The sequence below is a fragment of the Paraphaeosphaeria sporulosa genome (genome assembly GCF_001642045.1).
Source record: "Paraphaeosphaeria sporulosa strain AP3s5-JAC2a unplaced genomic scaffold CC84scaffold_4, whole genome shotgun sequence".
Classification (NCBI taxonomy): Eukaryota; Fungi; Ascomycota; class Dothideomycetes; order Pleosporales; family Didymosphaeriaceae; genus Paraphaeosphaeria; species Paraphaeosphaeria sporulosa.
In genome coordinates this window covers 2,428,165-2,444,489 of record NW_017253363.1, presented here as the reverse complement: position 1 = coordinate 2,444,489, position 16,325 = coordinate 2,428,165, and the positions used below count along the sequence as shown (strand labels likewise).

At 55.5% G+C, this 16,325-nt stretch overlaps 6 protein-coding genes across 6 annotated transcripts; 4 read left to right on the top strand and 2 right to left on the bottom strand.

The window, feature by feature from the left end:
- Positions 1–101: 101 nt before the first annotated feature.
- On the top strand, positions 102–4,630 carry CC84DRAFT_657975 (uncharacterized protein). The gene has a single exon (XM_018187049.1). It carries the CDS (start codon positions 470–472, stop codon positions 4,355–4,357), a length of 3,888 nt encoding a protein of 1,295 aa, XP_018037855.1. The 5' UTR covers positions 102–469; the 3' UTR covers positions 4,358–4,630.
- CC84DRAFT_1186435 (Fe-S cluster assembly protein DRE2) lies at positions 4,556–5,535 on the bottom strand (the record flags this gene model as incomplete). Its single annotated transcript, XM_018180859.1, has 2 exons — positions 4,556–4,863; positions 4,917–5,535. The coding sequence occupies 2 exons, from the start codon at positions 5,533–5,535 to the stop codon at positions 4,556–4,558; spliced, it is 927 nt and encodes a 308-aa protein (XP_018037854.1).
- A 716-nt stretch (positions 5,536–6,251) lies between these two features.
- CC84DRAFT_1117865 (uncharacterized protein) lies at positions 6,252–7,653 on the top strand. The gene is made up of 4 exons (XM_018175507.1): positions 6,252–6,396; positions 6,506–6,612; positions 6,775–6,931; positions 7,065–7,653. Coding segments are annotated over exons 2-4 (393 nt in total). The 5' UTR covers positions 6,252–6,396; positions 6,506–6,611; the 3' UTR covers positions 7,300–7,653.
- Positions 7,654–8,093: 440 nt separating this feature from the next.
- CC84DRAFT_1216436 (uncharacterized protein) lies at positions 8,094–12,343 on the top strand (the record flags this gene model as incomplete). Its single annotated transcript, XM_018182803.1, has 4 exons — positions 8,094–8,399; positions 8,456–8,522; positions 8,576–11,908; positions 11,961–12,343. The coding sequence occupies 4 exons, from the start codon at positions 8,094–8,096 to the stop codon at positions 12,341–12,343; spliced, it is 4,089 nt and encodes a 1,362-aa protein (XP_018037852.1).
- Positions 12,344–12,997: 654 nt separating this feature from the next.
- CC84DRAFT_1163631 (uncharacterized protein) lies at positions 12,998–13,564 on the bottom strand. The gene is made up of 2 exons (XM_018178310.1): positions 13,095–13,564; positions 12,998–13,042 (listed from the first exon to the last, which is right to left on the bottom strand). Exon 1 carries the CDS (start codon positions 13,454–13,456, stop codon positions 13,175–13,177), a length of 282 nt encoding a protein of 93 aa, XP_018037851.1. The 5' UTR covers positions 13,457–13,564; the 3' UTR covers positions 12,998–13,042; positions 13,095–13,174.
- Positions 13,565–13,644: 80 nt separating this feature from the next.
- CC84DRAFT_660014 (casein kinase-like protein I) lies at positions 13,645–15,797 on the top strand. Its single transcript, XM_018187053.1, has 5 exons — positions 13,645–13,872; positions 13,934–14,204; positions 14,362–14,510; positions 14,557–14,962; positions 15,010–15,797. The coding sequence occupies exons 2-5, from the start codon at positions 14,000–14,002 to the stop codon at positions 15,609–15,611; spliced, it is 1,362 nt and encodes a 453-aa protein (XP_018037850.1). The 5' UTR covers positions 13,645–13,872; positions 13,934–13,999; the 3' UTR covers positions 15,612–15,797.
- The last annotated feature ends 528 nt before the right edge of the window (positions 15,798–16,325 follow it).

Below are 16,325 nucleotides of genomic sequence, written 5' to 3'. Positions count from 1 at the left end.
GGATGTCCATTCGAAACATCCCACTCTGGTGTAGACCAGTCAGTTTTCGGTAATTCGATCCTCACAATATGCGGCGACCGAGCTCATTTGAACCGCAGAATGCGCGAGGTGACGTATACATATATCCATGGTTGGTCTGGCATCGGAGGGGCACGCTTCAGTATCCCTTGCGCACGCTTCTCTGCCGAGCACCGCTCAACCCCCTCAAGCATTCCTATGCCTTTCACGAGCGTAAGCGACAAGGTCCTCCCCTGACGCGAAAGCGCGTTAACGACGCGACCTGGCTGGATTCCAGCAATCCAAGGAAAAGATGGCTGTATCGGAGCGAATGTCTTCATCCTCGCGGCTCCCTTCTAACCTGGCGATCACCTTCTTATGCGACTGTGCGCATTGACGCAACTGTTGTTTACGAAGATCGACTGCATTTTCGGCGGGCATGCTTTGCTAAACATACACAAGAGACACCATCATGCAGTTGGTGGCCATTCTTTGCCTCCTGGCAACTGCGGTCGCGACATCGCCCGAAATCAACTTCCCTCTCTACCTACAACTACCACCCGTCGCGCGGGTCGGAAAAGCGTACAATTTCCAGTTTGCCGCTACCACCTTCCAGCCAAACCCAGACCAGCTCGTGTACTCGATAGCGGGTGGTCCATCATGGCTCCACATTCATAGCGAGAACCGGACGCTTTGGGGCACTCCAGAGGCGAAAGATGCCGGGACGGCGACATTCACAATCGTTGCAGCTGGTGAAGCTGGATCAGTGGCCAATCTGGACACGCGGTTGCCTGTTAAAAAAGATGATGGGCCCAAAGCGAGTGGGAGTATTTTGCAAGCGCTCTCTAAGCTAGGTCAGCTGTCAGGACCACGTAATATCACCCTCCTTCCTTCGAAGTCTTTTGATTTCGTCCTGGATCAAGATGTGTTCGAGTCGGATGGTAAGAAGCTATCTTACTATGCCACCCTTGCCGACCATACCCCGCTGCCTTCTTGGATTAGCTTCGATGCCAAAGAGTTGCGCTTTACAGGAACGACACCTTCGACAAGTAGCCCACAGAACTTCGACATTCTTCTTGTCGTTTCTGATACACCTGGTTTCGCGGACGCTTCAACACCATTCACTCTGGTTATCAACAACCATCTGCTGCTGTTCAGGCCAGTAGCGCAGACCGTGAACGTCACAAAGGGGCAAGACGTGGATTTAAAAGGGCTCAAGAGCATGTTGTATCTGGACGATGCCCCAATTCGCGACGACGATATTCAGTCCGCTAGCGCCGATTTACCGAAATGGTTGTCTTTCGATAACCACTCCTTCGAGATCAGTGGAACTCCGCCTTCAGGTCTTATGTCTCAAGACATTTCTGTCACCGTGCAAGGCAAATCGGGGGTCTCAGCAGAGCAGATAATTCATCTAGCATTCACTTCTGAACTGTTCATTGGAGAGATTGGCCACTTGAACATTACTCCTGGTGTCTATTTCGACCAGCAAGTACCGAGATCTATCTTATCATCTGATAATGAGACCGTTTCTATGGACTTTGGCAGACTCAACAAGTGGTTGAGATTCGATGCAGATAACCTGATCGTATCGGGCATTCTACCAGAAACCACCGTAGCTGGTACCGTGGAGGGCTCCTTAATTGCGACGTCTTCCGACGGCAAGACGAAGGATACACAAACCTTCCAGATTGAAGTAGTGGCGACCGAAGCCAACAATCCCAACAAATCTTTGAACTCGGACACCAAAGACAACAAACCTGCCACAGACACAGACGCAGACGACGGGTCTTCGAAGAAAAGAACTGGCATAATAGTTGGTGCCGTCTTATCGTCATTGTTCGCCGCGGCTATACTCGTTCTTCTCTTCCTGTCTTTCTGCCGCCGACGAAAGAACAACCAGCCGGGTTATATCAACCCTGGCGCCCCTAGAAGTCCGACCAAGAAGGATATTTCGCGCCCAATTCCTATTGCTGGAGTGGGAGAAATCGAAAGAGCAGAATATGACGATCTTGAGAAAGGGAAACTAGACGGCTCACCTCCTCGATTTCTTGAGCGTCCGCCTCAGCTGCACCTCCTTCCGCTGCCCTTGGTCAGGAGGGGTGTGTATGCTCACTCCCGCGAGACATCCTTGAACGACCGGGACGATAACCTTGTCACGAAACTACACGAATCTTTCAACTTCAAGGCCGAGAACGAACCTATCCACCATCCCGCCGATTCAATGAAGATACCGACTGACATACTACGACGGAAGTCAGCAGGCTCACCTGATCTACAGCGAAAAGGCACACATGATGCTTCTCAGGATAAGCATAAGAAGAAACGGCGTAGCTCTGGAAAGCGACGCTCGACACGCCAAAGTCATGCACAATCAGCATCTCGAGGCACTAATGCTTCGGCCGCACAGCGAACTATGAGTTCAAGTTCGCATACCACCGCATTGTCTACCGTCCCGTCTGCATTTCCTCAGCCCTCGAAAGCCCGTCGTACCACGCAGTTCACGACCCCCCATGAGAAGCGCCAGAGCATACGACCCGTCGTACCGTCCCCATACGAGAGCCCTGAGCGCGTCGAGCGCCTGCTCGACCGCCGCACCATCGATGAAAAGCGCCACAGCTACATTCGAAAACGCGCTTCGGCCCAGCAGTCGCCGCTCTTCGCGGGGTCTCGCGTCTCTTCGTCAAACTACAACACTCCACCTGGCTTTATAGCTGACCCGGGTATGGCCAACAAGTCTCCCCTGAAGCCGATTTCTCCTAATATAGTCAAGCCGAGTGACACGGTTCGCGGGTCGGACAACGATCTACCCGCAAGCCTCCGCATCCGAAAGCCAGCTGACACGCCGTCGCCTGCGACGACCCACTTCGATCTCTCCAAGAGTCTGAGGAAGAACAGACCCACGCACGGATTCGGAAGGAGACACACGGACGCGCCCTCCTCGTCGAAGAGCAGCGATGCGGATGAGCCGCCGCCACGGTCTGCGCTGCGTCCTGGAACAGCGGTATATCAGCCCACAGGTATGAACAGTCAGTCCTCAGCTCAGGCGAGTCTACGCGGTCCGATGATACGAGATACTTTAAACAAGACATTGGGCGAGCAAGTCTTCAAGGACGCCGAGCTGAGCGAGAGCAACTACTCCAGCGAGGAAGAAGACATAGCAGACGCGGAGCACCGGCACACGCTCAAGCCCAGTAACTCGGTCAGAAATTGGATTGGTCCACTGAAGATCGACAAGATCGAGGAGAAAGGCGAACGCGACACCAAGCGGGACAGCAGGTGCAGCAGCAAGAGAAACAGCAAGCGCAACAGCACCAACACCAGCAAGGCCCTCAAGCGCGCCTCCGAACGCGATCCCACGCCCTTCTACCGTCCCGATCCCCTCGAGCATGGGGGGAAAGAAAACCTCAGCGCATCCCTGTATACCCTGGCCGACAACAGTCCCGCGAAGCTCCCCCCAGCGGAAGAACAACTCACACAGAACCAGAGCAGGACGTCCACCTCCCCGATCCGCCCCAGAGCCTCTACCGGCCACCAGACTTATTCGCACCGTCCTAAAGTTCGCTCCCGCAACTTCTCCCGCACAATCACCCGCTCACCCTCAGTTCGCACCAGCACTGCATCTGCGCACGCTATGCCGCGCGTCCCCTCGCCTGATCAAAGACACTCCCGGAAATCGCTGCACTCCCGCTCCCGCTCGCGAGGCGGCGTACAGCGCCCCAAGATGCACTCCCGCAGCCGCACCCAGTCTGGCGCGTACCCGCGCTGGGCCGACATCCGGGCGTCTCTCGCCGCCTCGGAGCGCTCGCACAGCAGCAGTGGCGCCGGGATAGGGGCGCCGCGGGCGCGCCGCAGCACGGTGGAGTCGTCTGCTACGGAGCGGGACGGCGCGGGCAATGTAGTCGGGTACGGGGAGGACGAGGCGCCCGTGGTGGAGGAGCTGCGGCGAGAGAGCATCGGGGTGGGTACATCGGCGCGGAACTCGCGGCTTGTACACTTGCACTCTTCCCCGTTCTACCATGCGAAGCGCGATCGCGACACGGCTGTGCTTGCGCCGTCGACGCCGCGGCCGGCTGCGGGCGTGGGGTTGGGGCTGTCGCTGCTGGGGGGAGGGCACGTGGAGGAGGATGCGACGCCGGGGCCTGAGAGTGCCGTGAAAAGGGTGGGGGTTGCGCGGGAGAGCAGTGTGGAGGAGGGAAGTCCGGAGATGCTAAGGGTGGTGGAGGGGAAGGGGAAGAGGCCTATTAGTGTGGAAGTGGATGAAGAGGCGCAGAGGCGGAAGGGATTAGGGAGTTTGAAGGCGGCGTGGGGGCGGGGTTCGAGTATTTGGAAGAGTCGAGAGTCGAAAGCGTTCTTGTGATCAGGGTTGGGTTTTGACCAAGTGATTTAGAACATGTTTGGAGGTGTTTCCTTTTCATAAGCCGTGGTATTTTCATCTCTTGTAGTTGGATACTCCGTAGCTTTCGTAGCTCATGATATGCAAAACCAAATCCTACCTTCTACCCAGAACGCCGTTCATAATGCAATGTTGGCCCAATGTCGTCTCCCACAACCTTGTTCACAACTGGATATCATTGTTGAGCAGTCGCACCTCCTCACCTGGCTTGAATGCCGGCAAGCCGATGTATGGGCAACCGTCGCATCTGAATGCGTCACCGAGTGCGCAGTTTCCACAGCTGCCGACCTTGCCTTGGACAGTGAAGTCGACCTCAGTAAGGTCGTCAGCTCCAAGCTTCATGGTGTTGAGGGCTTTATCGGCGGTGGCGCGCTTCGCAGCGTCTTCGGCTTCGAGCTTCTCCTTCATGCCGCAGGTGCAGTCTTTGCAAGCGCGGCGTCGCTTTCCGGCCTTGGGTCGGCACTCGGGCGCTGAAGGTTGTTAGAATGAGTGAGACCGACCATGGAAAATCAGAATGACTTACGCTGGACGACTGGACGAGCCATGTCTTCCTCTGTGATTAGGTCGTCCTCGTCAATCAAATCATCATCCTCACCCGTGATAATCTCGGCATCCAGGTCGTCGCTGAAGTCGACAAAGCCAACCCCAGCGGGCTGTACAGGTGGTGCTTGCTCGCGCTTTCCGTTGACGTTAACAGGGATTGTGCCATTCGCTCCGTTCGCGCCATTTGTTTTCCTTCTCAGCTTGAGAGGTATGGACACGCTCTCGACCTGCTCCGGCTTCATCATGCCGTCGGCGCCATCGATCAGACCGGCGAGGATAGCCTCCGTCTTCTCTGCACCACCCGCCGCGCCGAATACGCCATCCTGACTCTTGAGTAGGCCGCCTGCCTTGAGTGCGCCGGCGACCTTGTCCATAACATCTCGGCCCAATAGCTTGTGACTCTCGCGCGTGGTGCCATCGGCGTCTGTGAGGAGCAGCACGACATCGTATGTGGAGGACGGCAGCTGGACCAAGCCCGCTGCGATGCGATCTAGCATCTGCAGGTCGGCAGAGGAGCGATCGTGGATTTCGTAGACCTTATCGAGCACTTCGGGGTGCGCCGCGATAGACGGGCCTGCGAGGAGGAGCGTGCGGGCCATGGCGGGGTTGGTCGCCGTAGGAGACTGGGGAAAAGCGCGGCAAGAGAATTTTTAGAGAAAACGGATGCGAAGGGCAGGATTCAGAGGCGAGGAACGTGAGGGTTGCGGAAAGAGTCAGTCTTGTATTAGCAAGCAGGGCGTCGGTTCGGACCGCTACAGCTTTTTTAGCACGCCTCCTGCGGCCTCGGAGAAGCAGCAAATTGGTGGGGTGATGATGAGCCGCCGCTGTGTAAGCAGCAATGTCAGGTGACCGGCTTCGGCGCTCGGCGCGAGTGGGGATGCATGCTGCGCCGACCACGCCCAGATGAGACGGACCCACTTCGAAAGTCCGGGGTAAACGCGCAGCCAGAGCTGCTCAACTGGCGGACGCGCTCCGATACATGTTCAGCACAGCTGCCATTGCGTGTGTGCTGAGGAGCGGAGGTGCCATCTCAATTGACGGGCTACCGGGCAGCTGTGGGGTCGCTCTTGCACGTCCGCGAGGGTTGTTTATCCTGACATTGCTCACACGAGCATCACGCTTCCTAGTGTGACGTAGCGACCCATTCTGAACAGCGTCCAGGGACCGACGATCGCCTCGCAGCATTCTCAATTGCGAACGCAATGCGTCTCTCGGGCCGCAGGGAGGGACCCAGGGAACAGGGACCTTGTAGATTGCTGCAGCAAACATATAAAAGGGAGCCTGTTGCATCAGAAGCGGGGTCTCCTGCAATTGCGCTCGCGTGCTTCGCCTTTGTCCGCGCTTCACCATCACAACATCATCACATCATCCCCACCACCGTGTCCCAAACACTGCAGAGTTGATCCTGGGTTGACTCGGAACGTTCCCTCTGCTTCCCATCCATCAGGCGAATCTGCAAGGTACGCCGAACGACGCCCGCTCCTCCAACAGTGGCCTGTAGATCGGACCGACACTTGCTGTCATTGGCCCGAGCTGATGGTCTCGTGATGGTGACTGACCTCCTTCTAGAGCTCTCCCGCCGGTGCTCAGCTACTTGACTCCCGACATCCCCTCATCAGCTCCAATTTTCACGCATTCGTCTCACCTCTCGACACTTCCGAACAACCAATCCATCAGTAAGTGCTGCCGTGCCTTTCGCATACCGTAGCTTCCATATCGGCTTGACCCTTCCATGTCTGGAAACATCATGGGCAAATGCGCAGAGCGCAATGCCGTCTGAAGCTATGCTCATTGCTCTATTTTACCACCTAGGGGCTTCAGAGCTGACTTTTGAGCAGTGACGCGCTCTCACAAGTACACGGACCGTGACCATGCTGGCCTTGCTGACGGCTCCGCCGCTGCTGAGGAGCACCTTCCTCGATACTTTGCCAAGTCAGGCAATGCCGGCGAAGACCCCAACAAGACCAAGAAGAACGGTGGTGGAAAAGGCAATTGGTATGTCGGCCCTTCACCCTCACTCACTCTTATCTCACGCTTTCGGGCCGATGTGACATACCCCTCTAGCCCCACATTACATCAGTTGTCTCTCATTGCAGTGGTCTCGTGCTGACTGCTGCGTCGCTACTAGGGGTCAAGCCGGTGATGAGGTCGAGGACATGGGCTACAACATAGCCAACGCTCGTCGTCGAAGCAACTCTAGCACGAACCCCACCCGGGACTTCAAGACTAAGTTCGAGACCATTGAGCCTGAGCCTGTCTTCGAGGAGGAGCTCCATGGACCCATGGGCGCTGAGCTTGACAAAGAGAGCACCACATCGAGCTCCAACACCGTCGACGAAGAGGACGCCTCCAAGAAGTTCTAAGTCAGTGCTCGGAAGAGACGGCTGGGGACGGGAGTGGAAGCGCAAGGCTTTGGACGCGGCATGAGCACTGCTTACTGCGAGTCGACTGGCATGTTCACTCGTTGGAAGTCGGCAACGCTCATGTTTGACGGGTGATGGTCTTCACGGGAGATTGCTGATTGCCTGGCGAACAGTTACAGCATTATGTACTATGCTTTCTACATGGGCATGCTGGTGGTACAGCGCCTATGGGTTTATGATCGGCATCTTCTCGTCTGTCTTTATAGTTTTCCTCGGTCCGGCCCGCGTGTATCACGAAGTATTCTAAATGGCAAATGTAAAATAACTCAATGGATGTACAATATCCACCAGAAGAAAAGTCAGATGACATGAATGTGAACAAGGTGAATCCGCAGATCTAGACCATACAAGCCACTGAAGCTATTGTGCATGGAAATGACCTGGGGGGCATTAAAGGTTGAGGGGCGTCTACGAACACATTGTGCTGCGAGCATTTCAGAAGGACTTAGGTCCTTACCAGAGTTATTATCATCAGAAACTTCATCTGACGTGGGTTCAGGCTTGCACATACCCTGTACTGGGTAACACAAGAAGGGTTCAGGCTTAAGGTTTCGGTGGACTGCGGTGGTGAATGTGAGTCGTGGTCGCTCCTGCCCCGTTAACCCCGTGCCAGGACCACATCCCTGTCCGAGCTTTCCTATATGTTTTCGACCAACGCATAGAGGGCGTCAACACCGCAACTGCACCACGCGATCGGCTGCGCATCGCGCAACTCTCAACGTCGCTCGCGCATCATGTTCTCTCCCGAGGCGTCTACCCAGAGCGTGCGCAATTCGCAACGAAACCCCCGCCGGCGCCCGCGCAACTCGACTGAGCCGCAGCAGCAGCAGCCCCGACGGAAGCGCAGCAAGTTGGGCGATGAGACTTTCGTGTCCGTGGGAGACGAATCGTTCGACGAGAATGGAAATGGCAGCATAAGCTTGAACGGCCATGTTGGCTACGGTAGTGCCGATTCGAGCTTGGTGCTGTTGGACATGCCGGTTCGCGAAAAGAAGGGCGCTGTGAAGCGCGTGTTCAAAGAAGACATTGCGCTATATCTGGTGGGTATATCTGCTGGACGAGACAGCAATACTTTCGCTAACACTGGCTTTCGCAGAACAGGTGCGAGAACTACAGTGTCAAGAGGTTGCCTAGCTTCCCATCGGCCCTCGCTGGCGGGTCTAGTACGTCGCAATCGCCCTCTGCTCCCTCTCACTCTCCGCTGACTATTGTGTAGCACCGTTCCGCGCCTCAGCCCTACCTGTTGTGAGCCTCGCCCTCGCGTTGACCTCCGACCAAGCCCTCGTATGGGACTACACCGGTGCAACCGGCGTCTCCAAGATCCTCGCTCTTCCTCTACCACCTGCTCTGAAAAATGCCGACCCTCTTCCACTCGGGCAAATCGTACGGAATGGACCGACGAACGACTTCGGTGTGGTGGCTGTCGCGCCCTCGACCGGAAAAATCGTGTTTTGGGAGAACATTGACAGCGCTGAGACCCGCAGCCTCTTTACCCAGCGCAAGCAAGGTGTAGAGGGTGTGCTGAAGCTCTACTCTGGGGAACGTATCGCAAATATAGTGGACGTGGATCATGCGGGCTACATACTGGTCTTGAGCAGCGGCAGACTCGCACAGCTCACGCTAAGGGATGCGCAAGGTCGACCGAGCATCACCACTCATGTTCTCAACAGCCCCAACGGATCCTCCGGCAGCTTATTCAGTCTTAAAGGTCTTCTCGGCGGCGCTATTCGCAAGACGATCGCGTCAGTAAAAGCACACCCATCCGAATCCAAGGGCCAAATGGAAGTCGTTGCCGCGACCCGAAATGGGGTGTTTCAACTGTGGGATCTGACTTGGGCCGGGCAGCAGATATTCAAGCGCGAGATCGACGCGCGAGAGAAGATACTAGCCACGTTACAGCAAGGAAGCGCGCCGGAAATGCGCGGGCAACAAGACGTTCAAGTACTGGATTTTGCGATCCGAGGTCGTTCCCGGGACTCTGCTGTGACCGATGTGCTTGTCCTTGTGGCTCTTTCCGGACGAAATATGCTGGACCATTTCCTCTTAGAGGTAGACATAACCGAAGACAACGCAGTCATCAGCCTCGCAATTCCATTAAATAACTACCAGCCTGCAGAACTACCGAAAGAAGCTACCGGAACGCTCCTCTTGCCGGACCCTGGCCATACTGCACTTGTACAATTTCCGGACGCTGTAGTTGTAGCGTCCCTTATTCAGCCGGAGGAAGGTCCAGAAGCACAACTTGTCGTCGACTCTGGCGCCCCTGTTCTGCCATTTCAGGATTGTATATACTTCAAATCAGATGCCCATGTGCGATCTGTTGGACACGCCCTGGAACCAGCCGGACGAAAGAACCAAACCAGCAGCGCCATCATCTTCATACAAGACTTCGGTATTTTACAAATCAGCGCATATACTGCTGAGTCAAAGGCTCTCTCCAAAGTCAGTGCTAGGACCAAATTACAGCAGGCAACATTCTTTAGCACTGTGCCTGGCACTATCCTAGATTTTGCTACCAAAGGTAGATACTCTTTTAGCCAGGCTGAAGTGGAGACTGCTGCTATCAAGATCAGCACGTGTGTGTTGTCGTCGTCTTTCGAACAGCTTGAAGGAAACAGTCTGATGTTGGAAGATCAGCTGCGCAAACGAGCGCTCGCCCTCCAAACATTAAATTCGCATCTACGGACCCAGTTTCCTGATCTGTCTTTTTCGGGTAGGTGGCAGTTACTGTGGCATGCTGAAAAGCTTGCGGCAGCCATAAATATCTGGGATTGGTATCAAAAGCAGTTACGAAAACAAGAAACACATCCTGACCTGTACCCCGAAAAGAACATCATGGTGGATATCGTCAAGGCACTGCACGAGAAGTTTAAGACACCGATCGATGAGAGCAAAGGCGAGAAGGATCCAGTTCGGCAATTTTTCCTCAAGGATATCGATTCACTCGACATATTGCTACCTTGGACATGGAACTACTTCAGACTATTCTATATTGCCCCGGACCGCGCAATTCCCCTCAAATCGATTATGCAACGCTTACGCGAGGCCGACGAGGTCATGCTGACTGCTTTCGAGACGGCGTTTAGCTTTCGAAAGGAGAACATCGAGCAGTACGGGCTAGAGGCGGAGTCTCTGGATAGCGACGGCATCTTGCGACCAGGACAGGGCTATGACAAGATAGCCCAAAATATCTGGACGTCGACCCACAACCTCACGGCTTCGGTTCGGAGTATCGTCGATGCAGGTCGCAAATACGCCGATGATTGCTACGAGAAACGCGAAGAGGAAGTCGCTGCACAGGAAGTCGCCCAGCACAACCCGCGCCTAGTGCGGATAAGTTGCCAAAATCACATCGAACGTTTTCGATGGGCGCTCGACCAGAGCGACGAGAAGAAACGAGCATCGGGCATTAGTCTACGAGATGAGTGGAACACCAATGTCCGACCGAAACAAATCTACCACCTCGCCGGGATTGGTTTGGCCACGGAAGGTATGAACCTTGCCGAGCACTACCACGATATGTCGACGCTGGTCGATCTTATCTGGGAGGAGACACTGTACCTCGAGGAAGCCAAGGCCGAAGTCAACAGCAAGATGATCGAAACCGAGATCAATTTGAAGCTTCAACGGATCAAGGACCGCGTGAGTTCTTGTTTCAAGCGTTACCACGACGCATTCGCCAACGCATACTTCTCCAAATACATTACCATGGGACAGTCTGGTCTCTTGTTGAAGAAGGCGCGGGAGGAGGACGAAGATTTCCAGAAGTCGTTGTCCACGTACCTGGGTGCTGATCCTTCGCGCTCCAAGCTGAGCTGGATCAACAACATCTGTGGCGAGAAATCCTACAGCATGGCCGCAAAAGATCTACAGGCTGCTACCCAGCAAGAACCTAATAGCTGGTGCAACACAGTGGAGCTGTCCATCGCGAAACTATGCGCACTAGCACAGCAAGAAGGGGATGCAAAAGAACTCGAATCAGAACTGACAAGCGCAAACCAGCGCGCAAAATTTGAAAAGCGCCTCCAGAAGGGGGAGAAGTTCTTGTACCAGGTTGAGAATGACCTAGAGGTAGCGAGTATCCAGACCCAGCTCTATGATTATGTCCAACCTACCATCGCCGAAGCAATGGATAATGAATCCGCTGTGCAGCTACTCATGACTGAGTACGGACAAGGACGTCTCTCCGACCGGCCCTCTCTGCAACATCTCCTTCAACAGGGTTTTGAACAACTAGTCCAACATCAAGTACTAGAGCCTTGCCTGTTCATCGACGTGCTCACTCTGATGGTATATCACGATGCAACGGAACCGGATGGCGAGGCTTGGAATCCCTTCGCGCTGGCTCTGAGGTTTCTGGCCATGAACAAGATCCAGCGGACAGTTGGCAAAGGCCTCCCTGGTCTTATTTGGAAGAGGGCATTGCTACAAGACGACTGGGTAGAGATTGATCGGACCCAGAACCTTTCAGGCGAGGGAATGAATGAATATTTGAGCCAGACCATTGCGGGATCAACAGTCAGGACATTGACTGAGTGGATACTACTAGGTAAGCACGATTGGCATAAATCTGGAAGCACTTGATCGCTAACGGGATGCAGGTGATGCAGAGCAATTCAAGAATGTTCGACCTCGACGAGTCCGCGACATGTTTGGATCAGGTTGCACTGACGGCGAGTTCTGTATGCGATTCCCGGAGGACGACCTACGCAAGCCTATCATCCAGGATAACCTATCGGACGAGGCCATCCTCCAGGAACTGGTTGAGAAGAGCCGCTTAGAAGAATGGTTCGATCGAACTGTAGCGGCAGGAACATCTATCGCGCATGCAGAATACCAAGATAGTGAGGGCGATCCGATCGGCCAGGAACCGACCGGAGCTGAGCCGACAGCCGAGCGCGTGGAGCCGGTAGCCGGAGCGTTGGCCGCTGCAGAGCAACATGACGGCGACATGGATCAGGACGTGGAGATGCAGGGTTCGTAGGGCGAACTGCCACCAAACATTTGATGTTTGTGTTTCTTTGGGGCTAGGAATTTCTTTTAAGATTGCGCTTCGGGGCAGATCGTGGGTTCTGGTTCGGCATCGGGGTCAGTATTAGCATTGGGCATGGCGTTTGCTACAGTACAGCAGCCGGCCCGCAGCGCCAGCAGATTGCACGCGCGGCCGTTGGCGCGACTATGTTCATCATTGGCCATCTCGTTTGTACGATAGGAGACGCCTCCTATACATGGGGCTTTGGCTGAATCGAAATTCAGTTGTCAAGGAAGGAAAAGTTTTGCTCAACCACGTGTGTACATGTTCGTGTGCGTTCGTAGATGGTATCCTGTAGCGATGGACAAGCCGACGGCGGCGCGTCAGTTGAGGTCTGGAACGAGCGATCAACGGCGCGAAAATATGGGGCGGCAGGAGACGGTGTGGCTGAAGCGAGATGAGGTGGTAGGCCCACAAGCGTTACCGAGACACGTCGTACCCTCATGCGGTGCGCGTAGGGGGCCTCTGGGCAATTTCTCTCGGAGTGAGCTGCGATGATGGCATTGCGTAGGGATGAGGAGTGTTTGTTGAGGCGAGTGAGATGATCAGCACAGGCGGAGACAGATGACAGTGACAGATGACGGAGCTAGGGCGTTGCACGGGAATAGCACTTGAGGGCTTCTTGTGGCAGCATAAATGAATGAATGGAAAGTAAGCCTAACAACATCCGACAGTCGAGCCTGAGGTAACTTGGGGTCACTAGAAGGGACCAATGTGCAGCACATCAACCCGATGCTGCATCGCCGGTGTTCACGTCCACGCCAGAGGCGGGCCTAGAGAGCGCTACAGAGCAACGGCGCGGTTGCGGCTCGAGAGCGGACGCTGCTTCGACCTTTGGTAGAGCGTGTCGCACCAGCAGGGGCGAGTGCCTGGCGTCTGCGGGCGTGTACAATCGCACAGTGGTCGTTGTAGGGAGGCAGCTACAGCGAGCTCTGAGTGGCGGTATGATGTGGCGGTGATACGAACAGCAGCGGTGTGTCCGACACAAGACGACACAACAACACATGTACAGACAGCGGAGCGGAGCGGCCGTGTCAACAGCGTCCAGGCTGTGAAATTGCACATCACGTGGCTTATGCGGGAATAGCACCTTCCGCATTGCGCCTGGGAGCGCTTGCCGCCAGTTACGCGCAGCGGCGATGCGTGATGCCTGCTCGTACTGAGAGGGGGGAGAATTCTGGAGAAATCGCCCGCGTGTCGGCGCTGCGGCGTGAAACAGGCGGTGGCGCGCGGTGGACGGCGGCTGCTGCTGTCGCCTGCCCGGAGTGCTTTCGACCAGAACTCGGGTCGTCCAAGGCGGAGCACTTTGTGCCCTGCGTTGCCAATGCGGTTCGTCGGCCGTGCGCCCTAGCGCTAAGCCCGCCCCTTCCCTTCTCCAAAGCCTTGCTACGACCTGACCCATCACCAACCACGCTCTCATTTTCACGCCGCATTCTTCACGCACGCAGCGCCCCAGAGTCGACAGCTACCCGGCTGCACTCGCATTCTTGCCTCGCTGCCGCCCCACGCTGCTGCTCCCCGGCCCCAGGCACCGCTCCCTCCTCCTCTCCGCCCCCAGCCTCAGTGAAAGCTGCGGCTCCTCAGCTGCACCACCCGCACGACCGCACAATGGCATCCGGCAGCAGCTCCTCCAACGTCGTGGGCGTGCACTATCGCGTCGGCAAGAAGATTGGCGAGGGCTCGTTCGGCGTCATCTTCGAGGGCACCAACCTGCTCAACCAGCAGCAGGTCGCCATCAAGTTCGAGCCGCGCAAAAGCGACGCTCCCCAGTTGCGCGATGAGTACCGTACCTACAAGATCCTCGTGGGATGCCGTGAGTTCCTCCTTGTCCGCTCCCCGTGACGCACGCGATGCTCCTATCTGCACACCTCAGCTGGCCAATTCACATGGCCGTACCTCGGCTGCTCGTTCTACACGCATCCGCACAACCTCACTGTTTGACTGCCGGACACAAACTGACTATGCTGCAGCTGGCATCCCCAATGTGTATTACTTCGGGCAGGAGGGCCTCCACAACATCCTGGTCATCGACCTGCTAGGCCCCAGCTTGGAGGACCTTTTTGACCACTGCAACCGGAAGTTCTCCATCAAGACTGTTGTCATGGTAGCAAAGCAGATGGTTCGTAGCCTATACCTCCTTTTCTTTCGCATCTAACGTTGCCCAGCTGTCCCGTGTGCAAACCATCCACGAGAAGAACCTCATCTACCGCGACATCAAGCCCGACAACTTCCTCATTGGCCGACCTGGCTCCAAGGCCGCTAATGTCATCCATGTTGTTGACTTCGGCATGGCCAAACAGTATCGCGATCCCAAGACAAAGCAGCACATCCCCTACAGAGAACGCAAGTCGCTTTCCGGAACCGCGCGATACATGAGTATCAACACGCATCTTGGGAGAGAGCAGTCGCGACGGGATGATTTGGAGGCGCTTGGTCACGTTTTCATGTACTTTCTCCGCGGCGGACTTCCGTGGCAGGGTCTCAAGGCGGCCACCAACAAGCAGAAGTACGAGAAGATTGGCGAGAAGAAGCAGACTACGCCGATCAAGGATCTCTGCGACAGCTTTCCTGGTACGTAAACTCAATGGTTCAGGCCAACGTTTGCTAATGTCGTACAGAGGAGTTCAACAAGTACCTCAGCTACGTCCGCAACCTCGGCTTCGAGGACACGCCCGACTACGACTACCTACGCGAGCTGTTCACGCAGGCGCTCAAGAGCACTGGCGAAGTGGAAGACGGCGAGTACGACTGGATGAAGCTCAACAACGGCAAGGGTTGGGAACAGATGAAGTCGCATCCATCAGCTGTCCAGCAGCTGCACCACAGCAACGTGAACCCAAACTCATCGACCGCGGTCAACGTTCATGGCCAGCCCCACGCCAGGCAACAGAAGACACACCTCCCGATCGACCACCACCGATTGAACGCGGATCTCCCAAAGCCCGGAGCGACACGAGGCCCGCCCGGAAGAAGCCCAAGAGATCTCCAGCAACGCGGCAGCCATCCCGACGCGGTCAAGCGGAAGAGCGCAGCCGAGCTCGCACCGCCGGAAGGCTCTACGCAAGCCCAATTCCAGCACAGCCAGCCGAACCTGACGAGCAACCGCGCAACACCTGCGGCGAGCCCGAACGCGCAGCCACCCCGGCAACAACAGGCTGACAAGCCGAGCTTTGGAAAGAAATTGATGAACGTGCTTTGCTGTGGCGGAGGCGGGTCCTAGGTGGCCTGTTGCTGGCGCTGGAAGCAGTGTCTAAAATGCCTGGGTATCATGCCCCAGCACGATCCAAGCGTTAGTCTCTAACATCACATTTTCCTGCGGTCATATTGCATTCTGGAGTTCCGTCCTTGAGCGAAGCGACGGCCGTCCTCCATCCATCACATTGGTTTTTGCGTTCTCTGAAGTCCCTACTGTATAGGTATTTTGTAATGATTGGGCTTTGCTATAGACGGGCGGGGTTGGGACGTCACAAAACTCCATCTCTCTTTTTTCTCTCCCCGACACTGTTAGTAATGGAACGATGGACGACACACTCGCACAGAGCCGGGAGCACAAAGCATCGGATTGAATGCTCTTGGACCAGACATGCATCTATCACAAACTGTTGTCTTTTTGGTTGCTTTCTTGTCCTGTTGCCGTGTTCTGAAGCTGTGGCGCTGGAATTTTAGGGTCGTTGCTTTTTTTGAGGCCATTGGGTGTCATGGTGTTTTGGCGTAGGAGGATGGGGGATTGGGATTTCTTATGTGTGTGTGCGGGTGTGGCGAAGGGTGAATGACGAGGGGAAAGAAGAGGTGTGGGGAGGGAGGGAGATAGATTGGAATTGAGAGGGTGAAAACTTCCACTGCTGATTGAATCGTACTCCGATGCTGTGATGTGGTGTCCTAGAATCTGTTCGTAATCGAGGTGTGAGTCCTGTCGTGTAGCGAAAGTTCTTGT